This window comes from Scyliorhinus canicula, chromosome 20, assembly GCF_902713615.1.
Source record: "Scyliorhinus canicula chromosome 20, sScyCan1.1, whole genome shotgun sequence".
Taxonomy (NCBI): domain Eukaryota; kingdom Metazoa; phylum Chordata; class Chondrichthyes; order Carcharhiniformes; family Scyliorhinidae; genus Scyliorhinus; species Scyliorhinus canicula.
Window position 1 is genome coordinate 40,749,169 of NC_052165.1, and position 22,570 is coordinate 40,771,738.

General features: G+C 45.6%; 1 protein-coding gene across 3 annotated transcripts in view; it reads right to left on the bottom strand.

Moving 5' to 3' along the window:
- The window catches only part of rfx4 (regulatory factor X, 4), a 146,657-nt gene that overhangs the window by 62,492 nt on the left and 61,595 nt on the right, over nt 1-22,570 (bottom strand). For all 3 annotated transcript variants that reach the window (XM_038781178.1, XM_038781179.1, XM_038781177.1), the window contains 3 exons: nt 13,666-13,743; nt 13,408-13,571; nt 11,491-11,591 (listed from right to left, as the gene is read on the bottom strand). In XM_038781178.1, the coding sequence (XP_038637106.1) occupies nt 11,491-11,591; nt 13,408-13,571; nt 13,666-13,743 (343 nt within the window). The remainder of the gene's footprint in view (nt 1-11,490; nt 11,592-13,407; nt 13,572-13,665; nt 13,744-22,570) is intronic.

Here is a 22,570-nt window from a genome sequence, read left to right on the forward strand (position 1 = left end):
TGGTATATACATTCAGGAGATAATTGCCCTGGGAGTGCTTAACACCAACTCCAGACCACATGAGGTCTCATGGCTTCAGGTCAAACATGGGTAAGGAAACCTCTTGCTGATTACCACGTACCATCCACCGTCAGATGATGAATCTGTACTCCTCCATGTTGAACACTACTCGGAGGAAGCACTGAGGGTGGTAAGGCCGCAGAATATGCTCTGGGTGGGGGACTTCAATGTCCATCAGCAACAGTGGGTCGGTAGTACCACCACAGACTGAGCTGGCCAACCCCTAAAGGGTTAGACTGGGTCTGCTACAGGTGGTGAGGGAACCAACAAGATGGAAAAACATACTTAAGCTCATCCTCACCAACTTGCCTGCCACAGATGCATCCACCCATGACAGTATCGGTAGGAGTGCCCACTGCACAGTCCTTGTGGAGACAAAATCCCATCTTCACATTGAGGATACCCTCCATCGTGTTGTGTGGTACTACCACCATGCTAAATGGGATAGATTCAGAACAGATCTACCAACTCAAGACTAGGGCACTGTGGGCCATCGGCAGCAGCAGAATTGTACCCTGCCAAAATATGTAACCTCATGGCGCAGCATATTCCCACTCCAATCAGATCTAACCTCTGCAGTCTTGCCACATCCAGTCATAAGTGGTGGTGGACAATTAAACAACTCACTGGAGGAGGAGGCTCCACAAATATCCCCATCCTCAATTATGGAGGAGGTCAGCACATCAGTGCAAAAGACAAGTCTGTCGTATTCGCACTAATCTTCAGTCAGAGGTACTGAATGGATGATCCAACTCGGTCTCCTCCAGGAGTCGCCAGCATCACAGATGTCAGTCTTCAGCCAATTCAATTCACCACATTTGATTTCAAGAAATGGCTGATGGCACTGGATAGTGCAAAGGCTATGGACCCTGACAGTATTCTGGCAATAGTACTGAAGACTTGTGTTCCAGAACTTGCCATGCTCCTAGCCAAGCTGTTCCAGTACAGCTACAACTCCCAGCAATGTGGGAAATTGCCCAGGTGTGTCCTGTACACAAAAACCAGGACAAATCCAGCCCAGCCAATTACCGCCCTATCAGTCTACTCTCAATCATCAGTAAAGCGATGGAAGGGTCATCAAACAGTGCCATCAAGCAGCACTTCCTTTGTAATAACCTGCTCACTGACGCTCAGTTTAGGTTCTACCAGGATCACTCAGCTCCTGACCTCATTATAGCCTTGGTTTAAACATGGACAAAAGAATTGAACTCCAGAAGTGAGGTGAGAGTGACTGCCTTTGACATCAAGGCAGCATTTGACCGATTATGGCGTTAAGGATCCCTAGAAAAACTGAATGGAAATCAGGGGGGCAAATCTCCTCTGGTTAGAATCATATCTAGCACAAGATTTTGGAGGTCAGACATCTCTGACCCGGGACCATTGCAGGAGTTCCCCAGGGTGTTGTAGACCGAACTTTCTTCAGCTGCTTTATCAATGACCTTTCCTCCAACATAAGGTCAGATGTGGGGCTGTTCACTGATGATTGCACAATGTTCAGCACCATTCCTCAACACTGAAGAAGTCCATGTGCAAATACAGCAAGACCTGGGCAATATCCAAGGCTTGGGCTGAAAATTGGCAAGTAACATTCGCACCACACAAGTGTCAAGCAATGAACATCTCCCATAAGAGAAAATCAAACCATTGCCCTTGACATTCAAAGGCATTACCATCGCTGAATCCCCCAATATCAACATCGTGGGGTTGCCATTGACCAGAAACTGAACTGAACCAGCCATATAAATACTGTGGCTACAAGAGCAGGTCAGAGGCTAGGTGGCCTGTGGCAAGTAAGTCACCTCTTGGCCCCCCCAAAGCATGTCCTCCAACTACAAGGGTCAAGTCAGGAGTGTGATGGAATACTCCTTCAGAACTCCTTCCTCCGGGTGCTCCAATTTCCTCCCACAGTGCAAACATAGAACATAGAACAGTACAGCACAGAACAGGCCCTTCGGCCCTCGATGTTATGCCGAGCCATGATCACCCTACTCAAACCCACGCTATACCCGTAACCCAACAACCCCCCCATAACCTTACTTTTTTTTTTAGGACACTACGGGCAATTTAGCATTTAGCCAATCCACTTAACCCGCACATCTTTGGACTGTGGGAGGAAACCGGAGCACCCGGAGGAAACCCACGCACACACGGGGAGGACGTGCAGACTCCGCACAGACAGTGACCCAGCCGGGAATCGAACCTGGGACCCTGGAGCTGTGAAGCATTTATGCTAACCACCATGCTACCGCGCTGCCCCAAAGATATGCAGATTAGGTGGATTGACCATGCTAAAATTGTCCCTTAGTGTCCAAAGATGTGCAGGTTTGGTAGGATTATGGGGATAAGGCAGGGAAGTGGGCCTAGGTAGGGTTTCTTTCAGAGGGTCGGTGCAGTGAATTGCCAGCTTGTAGGGATTCTATGGATTCTTCCCATTTGCCTGGGTGAGTGCTGCTCCAACAACACTCAAGAAGCTTGCTTGATTGGCACCCCTTCCATAAACATTCAATACCTCCATCACTGACACAGTGCACATCATCTACAAGATGCACTTCAGGAACTGACCAAGGCTCCTTAGGCAGCAACTTCCAAACCCACGACCATTACCATCTAGAAGGACAAATGCAGCAGAAACATGGGAACGGCGCCACCTGGAAATTCCCCTCCAAGACAGTTACCAGCCTGGATCGGAAATATATTACCGTTCCGTCACTGTCGCTGGGTCAAAATCCTGGAACTCCCTCCCCAACAGCACTGTGGGCGTACCTACACCACATGGACTGCAGCAGATGAAGAAGGCAGCTCACCACCACTTTCCCAAGGGTAATCAGGGATGGGTAGTAAATGCTGGCCTGGTATCCCGTAAAAATGAATTTTAAAAAATCAGTGGAGGCACTATAACACAATTTGGTGATGGACGGTCATATGAAAGATGGCTTTTAAACAATGAACCCAGAACAGAATCCCAAGGTATGAAAGGCTAAAAGCAGCTGAAACCAGAGCAGATATACATGCACCTAAGAACAAAGATTAAAGAAAATGTGAAGAGTTTCACTGCAGACTTAAAAGTTGGGGAATCTGCTGGTGTGACTGGAAATCCAATGCAAGATCCCATGAGGTACAGAGTTAAAAAAAAACCTGGTCAGATCATTAAGACAGGTGAGCAAAAATACAAAAAATTGCAAGACACTGAGTAATGCAGAGTCAAAGAACCTGTCAGTCCACAAGACAATGAACAAAATTACAAAAAGGAAACTACTTGCATTATAGACTAGGTGGGGGCCCCAGTGGCTCAGCAGATTGCAGCCATGCTGCACTGAAATAAAAAAAGGGGTGCACAGTGGTTAACACTGCTCCCTCACAGCGCCAGGGCCCTGGGTTCAATTCTGACATTGTGTGACTGCGTGGAGTTTGCATGACATCCTGGTGTCTGCATGGGTTTCCTCCGGGTGCTCCGGTTTCCTCCCACAGCCCAAAGATTTGCAGTTGAGGTGGATTGGCCATGCTAAATTGCCCCTGAGCGTCCAAAGGGTCGGTGGGGTTAGGTGGGGTTTATGGGGTTACAGAGATGGGGTGGAGGAGTGGGTCTAGGTAGGGTGCTCTTTCAGTGTGTCAGTGTAGACTTGATGGGCCAAATGGCCTTATTCTGCACTGTAGGGATTGTATGATTCTATGAAAACAAGTTGAATTTAAAAAAATCAATTGGCAGAGTAAAGTGAGAAACCTGAAGAGCACAGTAAAAAAAAAGTCCGCAGAGTTTCGGAGAAAGGGAAACCTTTTCATATGTGTCCCTGGCTTCTTGTACAGAGGAGAAACGCTGTGCAGAGTTGACAGCTTGCAACTTAAAACAAAAAGACGCCTGCCGAAACTCCCAAAGTGTGAGATGTAAATAAAAAGAGACCTGCGGCGTTTAAGAGAAAACATAATGCTGAAATTGGTTTTGAAGCTTGGAAGTGTGAGCTGCTGCAGTTTTGAAGAGAAGCCATGATTGGATGCGTACCTGCCAAGTCTCCCAGAGTGTGGGACATCCAAGAAAAGTAGAAAACCCCTGGGGTACAGCAGAAAAAATTGCTCCAGTAATTTTCTTTGAAAGTTTTTTAAAAAGACCCATGATCATGGAGATCCTGAAAGTGCAGGGAAATCACAGAAAATCAAACTAACAGGTTACAGGTAGCCTGAGTGGAAATAAATGGTGACTGTGCTGATAACCTTAAATGGGCAACACCATTCAAAGCTGTAACTATAAGATAAAATGGCTATGGACAGAAATGTGACCCCAGGGAGAAAGCACTGAGGGCAGTAAGACGCTCCAGAAAGAGGGCACATCCCAATAAAGTACCAAGTTTCTAAAGAGTCCAAAGGGCAACAAATGACCTCAATGTGAAGGTGTCAGGAGCTTCCAGAACAAGAGAGACAACATTCAAGTAACCCACACAATGGTTGCAGACCATGTCAGTGCATTGAAATGCATGACTTAAGAGTTTAGTGCAGAAGAAAGAGCAGGGCTAAAGAGCTGGCTTTTAAAGCAGACCAAGGCAGGCCAGCAGCACGGTTCAATTCCCGTACCAGCCTCCCCGAACAGGCGCCGGAATGTGGCGACTAGGGGCTTTTCACAGTAACTTCATTTGAAGCCTACTTGTGACAATAAGCGATTTTCATTTCATTTCATTTCAAGAACGAAATGGCTAGGATGCTGCAGAAAGGCAAAGTTTTAATGAAAACTTTGACACAATACCCCAAAGTCAAAGGCAGACAGAATGTGGAATGAACAGATGGCTGTGAATGAAGGAAAGCTATCTGAGGTAACTCAAAAGAAGCAAAGCTTGTAAAAAGTAAATGAAGCTGTTCTACAAGACAATGTTCATGGCAGTGCTGAACTGGGAAATTTGAAGCTTAGAATATACCTCTGAAAACACACGATAAACTGAAGTCTTCAATGAACCGCACTGTTTGAGATCTGAATAAACAAATGTCGGAGACAACACCAAGATACTGGGAGGAGATAATGACTTTAGTAGTAGCTCATAAAGTGAATCAAATGGAGGTAACCAAACACAGAGTACTATCATTCTTCCAACTATGGCAGACAGAGGCGTGGAAGAACATTCAAGCTTCAAGTCTGTCGACATTTATAAAGTCAGAAACTTGAGGTGGGGCAGGAGGGACAGCAAGCAAAGATTGTATTGTAATACTCTGTTAGAGGGGAGGAACATTTTATTTTGAAAAAAAAGGCGGAAGCTGGAGCGGCACAATGGCACAGTGGCTAGCACTACTGTCTACGGCTCTGAGGACCCAGGTTCCTTCCTGGCTCCAGGTCACTGACTGTGTACAGTTTGCACATTCTCCCTGTGTCTGCGTGGGTTTCACCCCCACAACCCAATGATGTGCAGGGTAGGTGGATTGGCCACACTAAATTGCCCCTTAACTGGAAAAAGATAATTGGGTACTCTAAATTTATTTTAAAAAAGAAGGCGAAAGCTGTATTACATTGAATGTGCCTGCATGCTATTGTAATGTAACGGTGTTCAGCAGAGCAAGGGTTAACATTCAGCTGGAGAATAACACTGACCACGATATGATGTATAGAGTAACATAGTAATGGACTCATAGTGCGCTCTGAAAGAAACCTGCTTGAAGACATTTCTGACAATATCTGGGATATTTAAATCTTTAAAGATTAGCAATAAACAGTTCATGTTTAAACATACAAGTCTCAGGATCGCATCATTCAGATAATTTTGTTAAAGGTGGCCTGAGTTAACACGATTTGGCTTACTACAAGTCATTCATCTGCTTTATTCCACTGCATGTGAAAATACAGAGCAAAGGTTATGACTGGAATCGTGTTGGTCATTTTCAATTTCTGCTGCTGGCAAATTATGTGGCCAATTGATCAGCCTCCCATTAAAGAAACTGCCCACTATTTATTCTATTGATTTCAGTGGGTCGAGAAACAGACAAGTCTCTAAGAGTTGGGCAATCCCCCCACAATCCCTTTGTATTATCCCACTTAGTTCAATCAGGCCTGTTCCTGAGTCACTGAGAACTTTCTTGGCTGTGGGATCATCGCTTTTCAGTGCAAAGTCTACGTTCTTATTGGATCACGAGGCCTGCCTCTTCCATGAGTTTTGCCCTCTGTGGTTGACTGGCTCCACTGATAATACTGCTGAAAGCATCTCCTACTGGGTGCAATTAATTGAATAGATTTCATCTTGACGTTGCCTTGCGGAGGGCTTGTGTACAGTGGGTAGTCTGGGTTCTTGTTCCACTCCAGGGCTTGATGAAGGTGTGTTCATAGCAGTGCCAAACAGGTTGATTCTTCCACCTCATGCCAATGGCAGTCAGCCATGTGATGGAAAGAGTTTTGGAGCTTCTGCCATTACTATCCATAGCTCCACACTACAACATGCACGTAAAAGTGTATGTTGCCACAGCAACTCGGACTCTTGAGCCTCAATTGGCTGCTGCGGATCAAAATAGTACCAAGAGCAGGGAGTTTGATTCCCTGTTCCAGCTGGGATGGATTAGGGGCTTGTCTACCTTTGGTGGCGGTTGAGCCATCTGTGGGTTGGGCATGTCTTCGGACAGAGCAATAAAGGAAAGGAAGATTGTAGGTCACAATCTCCAAATGCTTCTTCAGGGCTGACTGCAAAGCTCCCATAGATGTGACAGGAACATTCATGAGAGATGCTCCAATTGTGTAACAGTGATTATTGGTGCTGCCAGGTGTTCCATTGCAGACAAACTGCCCTCCATGTGAAGGGGCAAGTGAGTCATCACCTTCACAAACTCCTGTCTCTATGCTGCTACATTTTATTTAATCTTTCATGGGGTGTGAGCATCACTGGCTAGGCCAGCATTTATTGCCCATCCTTATTTGCCCTTGGGAAGGTGGTGGCAAGCTGCCTTCTTGAACCGCCATAGTCCATTTTGGGCAGGTACTCTCTCAGTGTTAGGACCTTTCCTGTATCAGAGTTAGGGTGGCAGATGGTTGTGTGGGTGGGTAAGGGGTGAGATTGGTGGGTGAGGCTGCAGCAGTTTGGTACAACTGAGTGGCTCGCTCGGCAACTTAGAAGGGAAGTTAAGAATCAACCACATTGTTGTGGGTCGGGAACCACACATAGGCCAAACAGCAGATTTCCTTCCATAGAACCATAGAACCATACAGCACAGAACAGGCCCTTCGGCCCTCAATGTTGTGCCGAGCCATGATCACCCTACTCAAACCCACGCATCCACCCTATACCCGTCACCCAACAACCCCCCCTTAACCTTACTTTTTTTAGGACACTACGGGCAATTTAGCATGGCCAATCCACCTAACCCGCACATCTTTGGACTGTGGGAGGAAACCGGAGCACCCGGAGGAAACCCACGCACACAGGGGGAGGACGTGCAGACTCCACACAGACAGTGACCCAGCCGGGAATCGAACCTGGGACCCTGGAGCTGTGAAGCATGTATGCTAACCACCATGCTACCCTGCTGCCCCAGGCATATTCCCTGAAGGGATATTAGTGAACCAGATGTTTTTTTCTTTTGAGCAACAATGGATGATAGTTTCATCATGACTGAGACTAATTTTCAATTACAGAATTGAATTTAAATTTCGCCAGTTGCTGTTCTGGGATTTGAACCCTTGCTCCTCACACATTAGCCTGGGACTCTGCTTTATAGTCCATTGACATGATCACTTTGCCACTATCTCTCCTGGAAGTGACGATGTGATGGTGGCGCTGGGCACTCCAAAGGACTTTCCTCATCAATTTCTTGTGAAATCCTCTCTCCTCCTGTGAAGAGAGGATATTGTGGGTTAATTGTGTACTTGTGGACATTATAACATTATTGTGCTCAATCACTATGGGTAGATATGTCTGTCCAATTATAGAATGTTTGATCAATATGGTACATACCACTCATTCTTCCCTGTCCTCCAATGTCTTCCAACTTTTTTTCCAAAAGGTTTAATGATCCCGCCTAAACAGAACTTTGCTTTGTTCCGTTGTGTGCGCTTGTTTTGCCTTTAAACATAAGAGCAGTGGAGATTGAGGCAGGGTGAATTGGATAATGTTGTTGGCTTCCTCCAGTACATTCTCTCTCCGATAATCATGTTATGCCTCCTTGCCTGCCAGTATGGTTCTTGTTTTATATGCCTTTTACAAGTGATATATCAGAGTGTGTATGCATGTAAAGTTGAGCTGCAACTTTACTGTAATATTTAGGCATTACCTCAATGACAGAGAAGTTTATATAGACCCAATCAATATCGTTCAGAAATAGCCCAAAACATGGAGAGCTTTACAGTGTGCAGTTATATGGATAAACATGCCATTCACTTTCCATGTGATGACTTCACAAAATCAGAAAATTAATAAGTAACCAGTTCATTTCTGCCTTGTTCCAGATTGCCTACGGAAACAGCTTGTTACTGCAGCAGTGCCTCACCAGAGCGAGAGCAACAACATAACGTACAGAATGTCTGCACGTCTGACAATGTTGCTATCTGAGTACCGCACTGTGGTATCAGAGCCTGGATTGAGATAGGGATTAAAGTGAAAGTGCACTTGCTGAGCAAGGCTCCTTCAGGTCTATCATTGTTTCTCTCACTTCCTGACAGGATACTGAGACAGTTTTCCATGCCTCTAAATAAATATCATTCTGATCATTCCATTACGGTGCTAGCAGAAGCCTGTAGAACATGATTGTTGTGACAAAACAGATTGGTTGCCTTCAGGCCATTCTCACAGTGCCTCAGCAGTTGGTTAAGGCAGGGTTTTTCAAAGTGTGGATCACGACCCATGGGTGGGTTGCCGGCGGGTTTTGGGAGTGTCGAGGAGTGATCGGTCGCGCCATATCTGCGGTGGTCCCGATCACGTGAGAAGCGCCCAATGGACGCTACCGGCTTTTAATAATAATAATATTTTATTGTCACAAGTAGGCTTACATTAACACTGCAATGAAGTTACTATGAAAAGCCTCTAGAATTGAACCCGCGTTGCTGGCCTTGTTCTGCATTACAAACCAGCTGTCTAGCCCACTAAGCTAATACATTGAGAATGGCAACCGCTGCCGCCTTTTAAATGAAAATAAATGAGGCTGTTTGGAGTGTTCTGGCCAGAAGCGGCAGCAGAGTTAAGGAGGCAGTGGCATAGCAGTATTGTCGCAGTACTAGTAATCCAGAGACCTAGGGTAATGATCTGGGTGGACCCAGGTTCGAATCCAACCAGGCCAGGTTGTGGAATTTAAAACTCAATAAAGTATCTGTAATTAAAAGTCTAATGATAGAAGAACATAAGAACTAGGAGCAGGAGTAGGCCATCTGGCCCTCAAGCATGCTCCACCATTCAAAAAGATCGTGGCTGATCATTACGTGATTGTTTGGGCAATAAGTAATAGGTCCAAATAAGGAATCTGGATTGGCGGAGGCTTGGTAGGCTGAAGGGCCTGTTCCTGTGCTGTACTGTTCTTTGTTCAGAGAGCAGGTCACGAGCCCTACTCGCACACATGACGACAAGCGCTCTCCATGTGTGTACTTTTGGTGCCAAATCACAGAGCAGAGTTGCTTTCATTTTCCAGCTTTTATTGGACGTGGTCATTGCAATCCACCACAACCATCATTCTTTGTGCTAGGTATGACTCCAAGTGGAGAGTTTCCCCCTGGGTTCCATTGATCCCAGTTTTGCTAGGGCTCCGATGTCATTCTCGGTCAAATTCTGCCTTGATGTCAAAGGCAACCACTCTCATCTCACCTCTGGAGTCACTTGATGTTTGCACATTGATTAAATCAAGTGATGTAACCACATTGACTGCACCATCTGGCAGAACAAGGGGACTTGGAGCCTTGGCAATTAGTCATCATTGGCACATGGCTGATGGTGCCTGTATACAACACACAGACACATACACACTGACACACAGACACACACAAAGACATACACAGGCATACATAAACACAGACACATACACACCCAGACACACACACAGATACAGACACACTGACACAGAGACACACACAAAGACATACACACACATACATAAACACAGTCAGATACACACCCAGACACACACAGAGACACATACACAGAGATACATACACAGTGGGGGATTCAAACATACACACAAACACACACAAAAACACACACACAGGCACACACACAGACATACATACACACAGACACATACACATACACACATATACACAGAGGCATACATACAGACACATACCCACACAGACATACACACACAGACACAAGAAACACACACAGGCTCACACAGACACATGCAAACATACACACACAGATATACACTACACACACATACATACATGTAGTATTGATACAATGAAAGCTATGCTGTCATGTGAAATGTGATAGATCACAGCAGCGGTGTGCTGAAACAGTGTTTCTGCTGCCTGGCCTCTCTGGACGACTGCAGAACCCCAAGGAACCTCTGCTGCAGGCAACACCACCTTGCCAGTGGTGATGACTGGATAGGTAAGAGTGACAAGGGCAGTCCACTCAGCTGGAAAATGGGAAGGCAATTGGTAATTTATTTAATAGCTGCAGCCGCACACATTCACACAGCTGGTGAAAGCGGCTGTCCATGGTCCTTACACAGAGAAATGGGCATTAATACAGCATCTTTCATAATCACCAGGCAGCTCAAATGCTTCTCAACCAATGAATTCCTTCTGATGTAAGAAACACAGCAGCTAATGTGCGCACAGCAAGATCCCTCAAACAGCAATGTGTTCATGACCAGATGACCTGTTTTTGTGATGATGATTGAGGGATAAACATTGAACAGAACACCAGGGATAACAGCCCGGCACATCTTCAAATAGCGGTCTGGGATCTTTTACTACCACCTGTTAGGGCAGATGGGGTCCTGGTATAACAGGATCTCTCCCTCAACACTGTAATTTCACCGTTGACTATAATGCTCAAGTCATGGAGTGGGACTTGAACCTAGAACCTGCTGAGACAGAGGCAAGGATGCCACTCACTGAACCACAGCTAACAATAATCAAAGGACAACATATAACCAGCAGTATAACTCAAGTCCACCAATTGTACATGTATCAGAGACTGAACAATAAAAGGGAATTGATGATTTTTCTGGTGGGGATCGGGGCGGGGGGGGGGGGGGGGGGGGGGGGGATTTCTTTTGATAATCTTTAGGTTAAAGATTTGTGGTCTGTTCTCAGGAAATGAGATGGGTAGGTCAAAGTGCAAGATTGCGTATAAATGTCTGAATGTGTATGTATTATTCACCTCTTATGATTCAATATATGAGCTCACAGGGTGTTTGGGTTTACTTTAGTCAAATCGCACAGTAACAAAATGTTACACAGGTAAGACATCCGGGTGTTTATTTCACACCTGTGTTGTGCGTGCATGTCCCAGGCAATATTTACACTGATCTACAACTTACATTCAAATTTGATATTTCTTAAATTTTCAGGAAGTTCGTGAAGCGCAACTTTTAGCCACTCATCCAGCTGTTTAGCAAATTTGCGAATCACCTGTGTCAAACTGAAATGAGAGATAAAGGGAATGAATGAATCATGTCCCGTAGGATATTCTTTCATGAAAATAACTTGCATTTATATAACACACCTATAACATACTGGAACATTCATATATTACACACTCGGCTCACACATTGCTACAGATGTAAAAATAATCTCTTTGCAAAAATAGGAAAAAAGTCAGCGATTGGACTGAAAAGTCATATACAGACCTGGCCTTTGGAAGGGATAACCTCATGTAAACCTAATCACTACCATCATCCACTAATATTGGAAATTAAGGCATTTGGTGAGTTGCTAACCTGCCTCCATCGACAGTCAGGACTGTGCAGTGGCAAAGGACAGATCTTCATGTGTGAATTCTCATGTGGTGAGTTCCTAATCTTGGTCATGCTGCAAGTGTATTGCTTTATTGGTGGTGGGGTGTTTTCACACAGGAAGGCCAGAATCTGATTCTGGTTGCTGGAAGAGCATCCTAAGTTGTTGAGCACCTGATCTGACTATCCTGTTGACTTCATGAGTGTCAGGTCTAGTTCAATGCCTGGGAGTTAGAGTGTGCTGAGTTCAAGTTTCACTCCAGCGACCAGTTGGCACTCCCAGCGCAACACAAAGAAAACACTGCACTATGGGACGGTCAATACTGAGGGAGCACTACACCAATCACCAATCGACGGCCAATACAGAGGGAGCACTGCATTGTCAAAGGGTCAGTACTGAGGGAGTGCTGCACTGTTGGAGGGGCAACGCTGAGGGAGCGATGCACTGTTGAAGAGGTATCATTGAGAGAGCACTGTACTGTCAGAGGAGTAGTAATGGAGTGTTGCTTTGTTGGAAGGGCAATACTGGGGGAACATTTCACTGTTGAGGGAGTGTTGCACTTTCAGAGGTGTAGTACTGTGAGAGTACTGCACTGTTGGAGATGACGTCTTTCCAATGAGACATTAAATTGAGGTCCCATCTAGATGTAAAAGTTTCTACAACTTTATTTTGAAGAGCAGGGGTCATAAATTCAAACATTAAACTAATACTAACCAGATTCATTTGCATCTATAGCAAAGTGTGATATGTGGAGTGCACGTGAAACAATTACACAAATGAATAAATACAGTAATTAATTGCTCCCAGATTGATTTGGACATAAAACACTACCACAAATGAATCTTCATTTGAAATAAAATGAAATGAAAATCGCTTATTGTCACGAGTAGACTTCAACGAAGTTACTGTGAAAAGCCCCTAGTCGCCACATTCTGGCGCCTGACCGGGGAGGCTGGTACGGGCTGGTTTAGATTCAATAGTTACAAGAATTGCTGATCTGTCTAACTCTCAAAAGGACCGTTACAACCTGTTGGAAGGAATGGATCCTCCAGGCATGAACCTCACAGTACATTGAGAATGGATTTCTAATATAAACTCACTAAAGTGTAAAAGCACTCCTGTGCAATCATGGTTCAGGAAAACAAGGTAGAAACACCACAGGATAACTGGAGTCCCATTAGATTTTACCCATAATTGTTTCCAACTCTGGGAATAAATTATGGAATGAAAGTAAATACTTGCAGGAGTGTAAAACTGGTGACAGTGGATCGATCACCCACCACAGGCTGGTCCTGATTTTCCTGTCCATTGACTTCAATGGGAGCTCATGAGGGGGTGGATATATAATGGGAGAGTGCATGGCAGGAAAGATGCCTGATTGGTAGAGTGTTTAATAGTTGACTGATCCACTGTCCCTTGTATACCCTGGCTGCAGTTGGACTTTCCCCTGATTGAAGTCTGGAATTGGGGATGCTATAGATATGGACGATGGTTTGACCAACCTGTCTGGTAATGCCTGTAGAACAGTGGGCATCAAAACCCCGGAGATTGCCTTGTACAATATGGAGTCACAAACACCTACAATGTTCACGACAGTGGTGGAGCCCAGGACGGGGAGCATGTGGGGAGGCATTCCTTGCCAGAAATGTAGAAGAAAACTTTGAACCTGGTTCACACAGGGAAGGAAAAGAAAGGAGCTTATAAATGTGGTTTAGCCCTGAGTTAGCAGATGAGAGTTGGGCTCAAAGAGAAGTGCTCACCTCATCGAAATTTGCCCTGATCACCGTGTCTAGGATTCTCTGACAGTGAGTTCGATACATCATAATAAAGGTGGAAACCTAGATGTTAAAAAAGGGCAGAAGAATCTGGTAAAATTCACAAACACCAAACTTTGTCCAACGTTACATCCTAGTTTGATATTATTTGCAACAATAAGGCGAACTTTTATATCATGGGATTGTCTAAACCACGGATCATTAGATAACATTCCCACCACAAAGTCCGAAAGATTTAGGTTTTCAATTCTCATTCTAAAACTTAAGTCCTTTGTCACAAAATGTGTCATGACAGTATTATAAATCATGGAAAGTCTATTTTTTAAAAGATTATTTTTAAACGAATGTCAAAATGGCTCCAAGAACTGTCGACCAGGTTTGTGGATCAGACTATGGTTATTTTTTGAGGGGACAAAGGCACTGTTTCTGATATTGACTCAATGTTTGTCAGACTGGAAGCCGAACAAAACTCCACTGACACCTTCATTGTCACAAAAATGCTAATTTACCTTTTCAAAAACGGAAGTTTTTGGTGTACTGGGCCACAAGTGAGGGAAAGAGTCGAACTGCCTAATGGGATTACAACAGGACCTATTTGGACCATGACTCGGCACTGATACTGGGCCACATGATATAGCTGCCATCTTTACTCCCTGTTTAAAATGAAGTGAACTGCTACAAACAGACAGAACTCCAGGACGAAATTACATCACACAGGGAGGGAGGGACCAACAAGCACACCATCGATCTAATGGACTCAAGCTGGCTAAAAAAAAGGACCACACTACAGTTCCCTGAAAGGGAAATAAAGAACTTCCTCTCTCCCCACCATCTCGTTACATCTCCAAGCTTACCCAAGAAAACTAACCTCCTTCAGATATACTACAGCAGCCATTGCAACAGAATCACAGCATCTTTACAGTGCAGAAGGGGGCCATTGAGTCGGCACTGGCTCCCTCAAAGAGCATTCTACCTTGTCCCACTCCCCTCCCTGTCTTATCCCTGTAACCTTGCACATTCTTTCTTTTCAGATAGCAATCCAACTCCTCTTTGAATACCTCGTGGAATCTGCTTTCTCCAGCCTCTCAGCAGGTTCAATTCCAGACTCCAACGACCCCAAAGTACATTTTTGTCACCTCCTCACAACTCCTGAGACACCTCTGCAAATCCTTCACATCAGACAACTTGACAAAGTAATTATAACAAAAACAGGCCTACATCGAAACAGAGACTGAGATCCATTCTATTTTTGTCAGCATTGTTTTATCTTCATCTGTTTTGTGTGCGCGTGTGAGAGAGAGAGAGTGAAAGCGTGGAAGAGTGAGGGAAACATAGGCAGGGACTTTCCAGCCCCACAGGGTGTCTTCCCCCAGCTCACCATTGACCACCGGCATGATCTTCTGGATCTGCCAAAGTCTGCGGCATTTTGCCCCGTTGCTGTGGGGAGTCACCTTTGGCAAGGCCAGAAGATCCAGCTGTTAGAAGGGGCCGGAAAATCCCATCCATAGTTTTCCTTATTAACTTCCAGCTGACTGAAACAGCTTGCTGCTGTGTCATTTAAAATTGACGTTCTCACTCCAGGGGATAGAAATACAAACACGCTCACAAACAGATATAAATAATCACAGGTGATAAAAGGCAACACCTTAATATTGTCCATGACACCATAATCCAGGCTGATAATTAGGGTTCCCAACCCTCTGGTATTGGCCTGGAGTCTCCAGGGTTTGAAGATCAATCTCCAGGACACTGCTGTGTGGAACCCTGGAGAAAAATCATCAGGACAATTTTGTCATTTTGTTTGAACATTTCTCTTCACCAGATATAAAAATGTTTAAAATGAGAGAAAAAAAGGCCTTTTGGTTGACAGTAAAGCATCATCCCATTGGGTAATGAGTCTTTTTGCTTTCCAATTGGTGTAGGAAGGCAACGTGTCACAAGGACGGATGTGTTGGCCGACTAATGGCTGGAGCTTGAGGGAAGGTCATGTGATGAAATCTCCAGGAATACATCGAACCACAGTTGGTAAGCTGACTGACAATCCTAGTGTAGAACTGAAGGAGCGCTGCGCCGTCCCTCAAATGCAATATTAAATCATGACTCCCTCAGCTTGTTCAGGTGGCTGCAAACAATTCCATGACACCTTTAAAGGGCTGGAATTGGCTTCTGGTATCCTGGCCAACTTTCCTGCTTCAGTTATACTTATTATTATCTGTGGAACCTTGACCGTTGCACTTGCTAATGAGGATTTGCTAATGAGAGTGTAATAGTGGTAACCACTGTTTCACAGCGCCAGGGTCCCAGGTTCGATTCCCGGCTTCGGACACTGTCTGTGTGGAGTCTACACCTTCTCCCCGTGTCTGCATGGGTCTCCTCTGAGTGCTCAAGTTTCCTCCCACAACTCTCGAAAGAGAATGCTGTTAGGTAATTTGGATATTCTGAATTCTCCTTCCTTATCCCTGAACGAGGGCGAAATTCTCTAACCCCACGCAGGGTCGGAGAATCGCTTGGGGGCGCCTAAAATCCCGCCCACGCAGGGTCGGAGATTCTCCGCCACCCGGGAAGTGGCGGGGGCAGGAATCTCGCCCCGCCGATCGGAGAGGCCCCTGCGGCGATTCTCCGGCCCGGATGGGCCGAGGTCCCGCCGCTGGGAGGCCTCTCCCGCCGCCGAGGTTTAAACCACCTCTGGAACGGCGGGCTCAGCGGCGTGAGTAGGCCCCCGGGGTCCTGGGGGGGCGGGGGCGATCGGACCCCAGGGGGTGCCCCCACGGTGGCCTGGCCCGCGATCGGGGCCCCCCACTCAGACTGCGGGCCAGTGCCCTGGCTGCACTCTTTCTCCTTCCGCGCCGCCACGGCCTCCGCCATGGCGGAAGCGGAAGAGAACCCCGCATCGCGCATGCGCCGGCAGTGACGTCAGCGGCCAGCTGCCGCTGACGTCACTGCCGGCGCATGCGCCAACCGGCGAAAGCCTTTCGGCCAGCCCTGCTGGCGGGGGCGCCGGGTGTTTGCGCCAGTCTACTGGTGCCAACCACTCCGGCGTGGGGCTGGCCCCCAAAGGTGGGGAGAATTCCCTACCTTTGGGGAGGCGCGACCCCTGAGTGGTTGGCGCCACTCCCCTACTCCGGCACCCTCCGTCACGCCGGGTAGGGGAGAATGCCGCCCCAGGTGCCGGAATGTGGCGACTAGGGACTTTTCACGGAAACGTAATTGCTGTGTTAATGTAAGCCTACTTGTGACAATAAAGATTATTATTATTATTATTATTATTATTATTAAGTGGATTTATGCACTTGTGTGAAATTAATATTATTGTGAGGCAGGGGAAGGCAAACTATCACTGACAAAAATTGCCAAGAAAAATGGTTGAGAGTTCAGGATCAGGTCAACAGACTGCAAGCCAAGGAGCTACCTTCAGGCAGACACCTGTACTATACCATATTATGGGATACCTGCATAAGGTAAAGTTGCCATAGTCCCAGATGACCATAGGCTGCTTTCCCCTTTGAGGAGGAGAGCTGACTGGTGGTGGTTTAACTTTAAGATCACCAAACCTCAGGCAGGGGGCAAGGTTGAGAAAGCGGGGCCTTCATAGTTAATTGGACAATGCATCACTAACAATTTATGCTTGTATTTCTCTGCTAACACCAGCATAGTCCTCCCAGTGCTTTTACAGATGAGTTTAAACTTTTCCACCTTCTGGATACGGTGGGATTGGAATAACACTTGGAAGAAAACTGGAATCCATTGTGCTGGACAAGGTGAAACAGCTTGACATGGTTGTCAGTCCCTTTACAATGCGAAATACAACAAGCAGATCATTGCTCAATCTACACTCCCCCAGTGCTTCACTTATATATTCGGTCCTGATAACCCAGTCTTCCGTTCCCTAAACCATCTGTTTTCTCTCTGAATCCATGATCGAATAGTCCCAGAATATCACTGGACTAGCAATCCAGGTAGTTGGGGAAATTTAAATTCAATTAATAAATCTGGAGCGTCAATAGTCTCAGTAATGCTGGCCATGCAACTCTCATCGATTGTTGGAAAAACCCATCTGGTCCTTTAGGGAAGGAAATTTTCCATCCTTACCTGTGACTTCAGATCCAAAGCAATGTGGTTGACTCTTAACTATCCTCTGAAATGGTCGAACGAGCCACTCAGTTCAAGGGCAAATAGGGATGGGCAAGGATTGCTGCTCTTGCCAATGTCACCCACACCCCATGAAAGATTAATTTTTAAAAAAGCAATGACTAGCAAAGCTGAATAGGACATGGTACAGGGGCAGCTGAACATTCTTGGGAATAAGGCAGTAAATTAAATTAAATATAGAGAAATACATCACACAAAGCCAAAAATATCCAAGAAGGTACAGTGACTTAACTGGAAAGAAAATAACGTGCGTGGGAAGCAACGACATCTGCTCATCCTGATTGATTGAAGCAACCACAAAATTGCTCCACATTGAGTAAAGCAAATCAGATTTCAGGAAATGGTCACCATTGAGTTGAGAAAGTGAAGCAATCCTGCCCACTTTATAAATCGTTGGGGTGTATAGTTCTGGTCACCACAGGGCAAAAGGGATAATGGAGCTAATGAAAAGATGCAGAGGGTCAACCAAGGTGGTTGAGGAGATGGAGGGAGTGGAGAAAATGTATAAATTGAGTATGTTGTCACTGGAAAAGGGGGGAAGACATGATACAATTGCTGTATTTAGGATTATAAAGGGATTAGATAGTATTGGTCATCATGAGCTGGTTCACCTTGTCCAGAACAATAGATCCAGAGGCCTGCACCAGAAGGGAGTGAAATTCAAAACCAATCGAATGAAGGATAGAGAGGAGTATTCTGTTGTTGGTTGTCATGTACTGATGCCATCTGAGATATATATATTTGTATGTTTTTTAATTTAGGGTACCCAATTATTTATTTCCAATTAAGAGGCAATTTAGCGTGGTCAATCCACCTAACCTGCACATATTTGGGCTGTGGGGGTGAGACCCATGCAGACACGGAGAGAATATGCAAACTCCACAGACAGTGACTCGGAGCCAGGATCGAACCCGGGTCCTCAGCACCATAGGCAGCAGTTCTAACCACTGCGCCACCGTGCCGCCCTGCCATCTGAGATATATATGAGATGGTCCCCCATCTACAAGGCGCAAGTCAGGAGTGTGATGGAATGCTCTCCACTTGCCTGGATGAGTGCAGCTGCAAAAACACTCTGGTAGCTGGACACAATCCAGGCAAAGCAACCCATTTGATTTGCACCCCTTCCACAAACATTCACTCCCTCCATAGTGACCACAGTGTGTAGGATCTTACCAACTCTCCTCCAATGGCACCATCCAAACCCACAACTACTACTATATGGAAGGACAAGAGCAGCAGATACCTGGAAACTCCACCACCCGGAGGTTCCTATCCAAGTCACAGATCCTCTTGACTTACAAATATCTCGCTGTTCCTTTACTGGTGCTGGGTCAAAATCCTGGAACCCCTCCCTAACAAAACTGTGGGTGCAGCTCGCCACACCTTCCCAAGGGAAATTAGGATCATAGAATCCCAACAGTGCAGAAGGAGGCCATTCAGCCCATTGAGTCTGCATTGACCCTTTGAAAGAGCACTCCACCCAAGCCCACTCCCCTGCCCTATCGCAAAATTCCTAACCTGCACATCTTCGGACAGTGGGAAGAAACCAGAGCACCCGGTGGAAACCCACTCAGACACGGGGAGAAAGTACAAACTCCACACAGTCAACCAAGGCCAGAATTGAACCTGGGTCCCTGGCGCTATGAGGTAGCAGTGCTCGTCACTGTGCCACAGTGCGCCCTATCGGCAGTCAGCAATAAATGCTGGCCTAACCAGCAACACCTACATCACATGAATGAACAAAAAAAAGAAGCATGAGGTATTTCTTTGTGATACATTTCCCAAAGACAGATACATTTGCAGATACTTCATCATGGATAAAACCATTTGATGTTCATTCCAAAAATCCAAATCAGGTACTAATTAGTAGACTGGGACATACAGATTGCATCAGTGTAACTTTGCTCGTGAGGGCAGAAACCAGATCACCTCCTGGCCTCCTGATGACTCCAATCTTTATGGCCAATAAGGTGAGCTCATTCTGAACCCCTCTTGCCATTGGTTAGCACCAAAATAGGAGTCACACTTTGAGGTATTGGGAACTTGAGGGGAGAGTAATTACTTGGTGGAAATGCAAAATGGGTGAGCCTTGTTTGAGCCCTTTCCCAGATTCTCAACATAAAGCATTGTTTCTTTTCCAAGACACGGCAGGATTCTCCGTTAGGGAGACCATCTTCTCCCACCGGAGCTGGATTGCGCTAGGATCGGCACCCAGAGGCGATATGCGGTCCCTTGCCATGTAAATGTATGCATGGTGGGGATTGTGAGGAATTCCATCACAAGACATGCTATCGGCCCGCCATTGTGAGCGGGTGGTCCGATAGCAAGGTCTGGTGGCTGGCAACCTTCCGCCCGCAATGTAAGCCCTGCCACCCCACCACAGGAATTGCTGGGTAACACCCCCCCCCACCCCCCACACAGTACGCATGCATGGAAATTTCCCATCCCCCCCCAGAAACCCCCAAAGACTCCTATCAGAGACCCTTAACAGACCCCCTGCACCAGATACCCTCATAAGAGACCCCCAACAGACACCCCCATCAGAGACCCCCATGAGTCTCCCACCAGAGACCCCCATAACAGGGAATCCTCCATAACAGGGAATCCTCCATAACAGGGAATCCCCATAACTGGGAATCCTCCATAACAGGGAATCCCCATAACAGGGAATCCTCCATAACAGGGAATCCTCCATAATGGAATCCTCATAACAGGGAATCCCCCATATCAGGGAACCCCCCCCCCCCCCAATAACAGAGCACCCCCCCCCCCCCCAACCATATCAGTTACTCCTGCCTGGAGGTTGCAGAGCAGTCAAATGGCAGCAATGAAAAAAATCATTGCTTTAAAACTAACCTGTCCCTAAACCTGCTTCCACAGGCAGCGAAAGCAACAGCTGTAACTTCATGGAAAACAAAAAACACATCACTATGGTGTAAAGCCTCTCAGATCCTTTCATCTGCATGACTTCTATTCACTTCCAAGATAAACTGCTTTTACGAGACTGTAATTAACAGCTTCCACACAGCCCGAAGTCTGGATTGTTTAATTTAATTTCCCTTCACGCTTAAATGGATCACAAGTACCCTGCTGTGAAACGAACTGCAATGTTTATAAATATCATGCCATGATTGACAGCTCACGACCACATCAAAAGCATTTAAGTTTTTTCTGCTGAGAAAAAGATGAAGTGAAAGCACTTAATTCCTAGATGTTTGCAAACATTGTGGTCAGGCTCAAAGCAGGGTACTTGAGATCCATTCAAGCATGAAGGGAAATTAAATTAAACAATCCAGACATCTGACCCTACACTGATCCGTTTTTTCCAGACATTGGATTCTCCACCGCATCGGGAACTCCACTACTGGTGGCGACCGGCTGAGAATCCAGGCCATGTTCTTATACCAGAACAATTCCCCGTATCTGGCCGTAATTCATCCCATTTATTTATTCTGCACTTCAAACAAAACAGAAATGACTAATGCAATGCCACCATTACTAACACAATGCTACAATTACTAACGCAATATTACAATGACCAATGCAATGCTACAATGACTAATGCAATGTTACAATGACCAATGCAATACTACAATGACCAATGCAATGTTACAATGACTAATGCAATGTTACAATGACCAATGCAATACTACAATGACTAATGCAATACTACAATGACCAATGCAATGCTACAATGACTAATGCAATGCTGCAATGATTAATGCAATGCTGTACTTACATTTGCAATGCTACAATGACCAACACAATGCTACAAAGACTAATGTTGTGCTACAATTACTAATACAAAAATACAATGATTAATTCAATGCTACAATGACTAATGCAATGCTACAATTACTAATGCAATGCTACAATGATTAATGCAATGCTATACTTACAAATGCAATGCTACAATGACTAATGCAATGCTACAATGACTAATGCAATGCTACAATTACTAACGCAATGCTACAATGATTAATGCAATGCTACAATGACTAATGCAATGCTACAATGACCCAATGCAATGCTACAATTACTAACGCAATGCTACAATGATTAATGCAATGCTACACTTACAAATGCAATGCTACAATGACTAATGTTGTGCTACAATTACTTGCTGCCCTCCTCATCCTTCCTAAAACTGAGCGCCATAAATTGAAGATCAGCTACTGTTGTGATAAAGTTTGATTTGGTGAGTCTGTTTACTATTGATGCTCACTATGCTTGTTTGGTTAAACCTGATTGTAGACGAGGAGAAAAGGGAAAACAAAGCTGTCCAAAAAGCTGGGTGTCAGACTTGAAGCATGAAGTAGACATTTTAAAATATTGTGAATACAATCTGTTACATACATATACCATCTCCCGATAGCCCTGAGATATAAAATATATAAGTCACATGGTTAGAATGTGGAGCTGGCTACCACATGGAGTAGCTGAAGTGAACAGCATTGATGCATTTAAATGGAAGCAAGGCATATTGGAGAAGGAAATAGAAGGATTTTCTGGGAAGGTGAAATGGGGGATGGGAGGAGGATCAGGCAGCATGGCGGCACAGTGGTTAGCTCTGCTGCCTCACAGCCCTAGGGACCCAGGTTCGATTCTGGCCTTAGGTGACTGTCTGCGTGGAGTTTGCACTTTCCCCCAGTGCCTGTATGGGTTTCCTCCGGGTGTTCCAGTTTCCTCCCACAGTCTAAGGATGTGCTGTTTAGGTGGATTGACTATGCTCAATTGCATC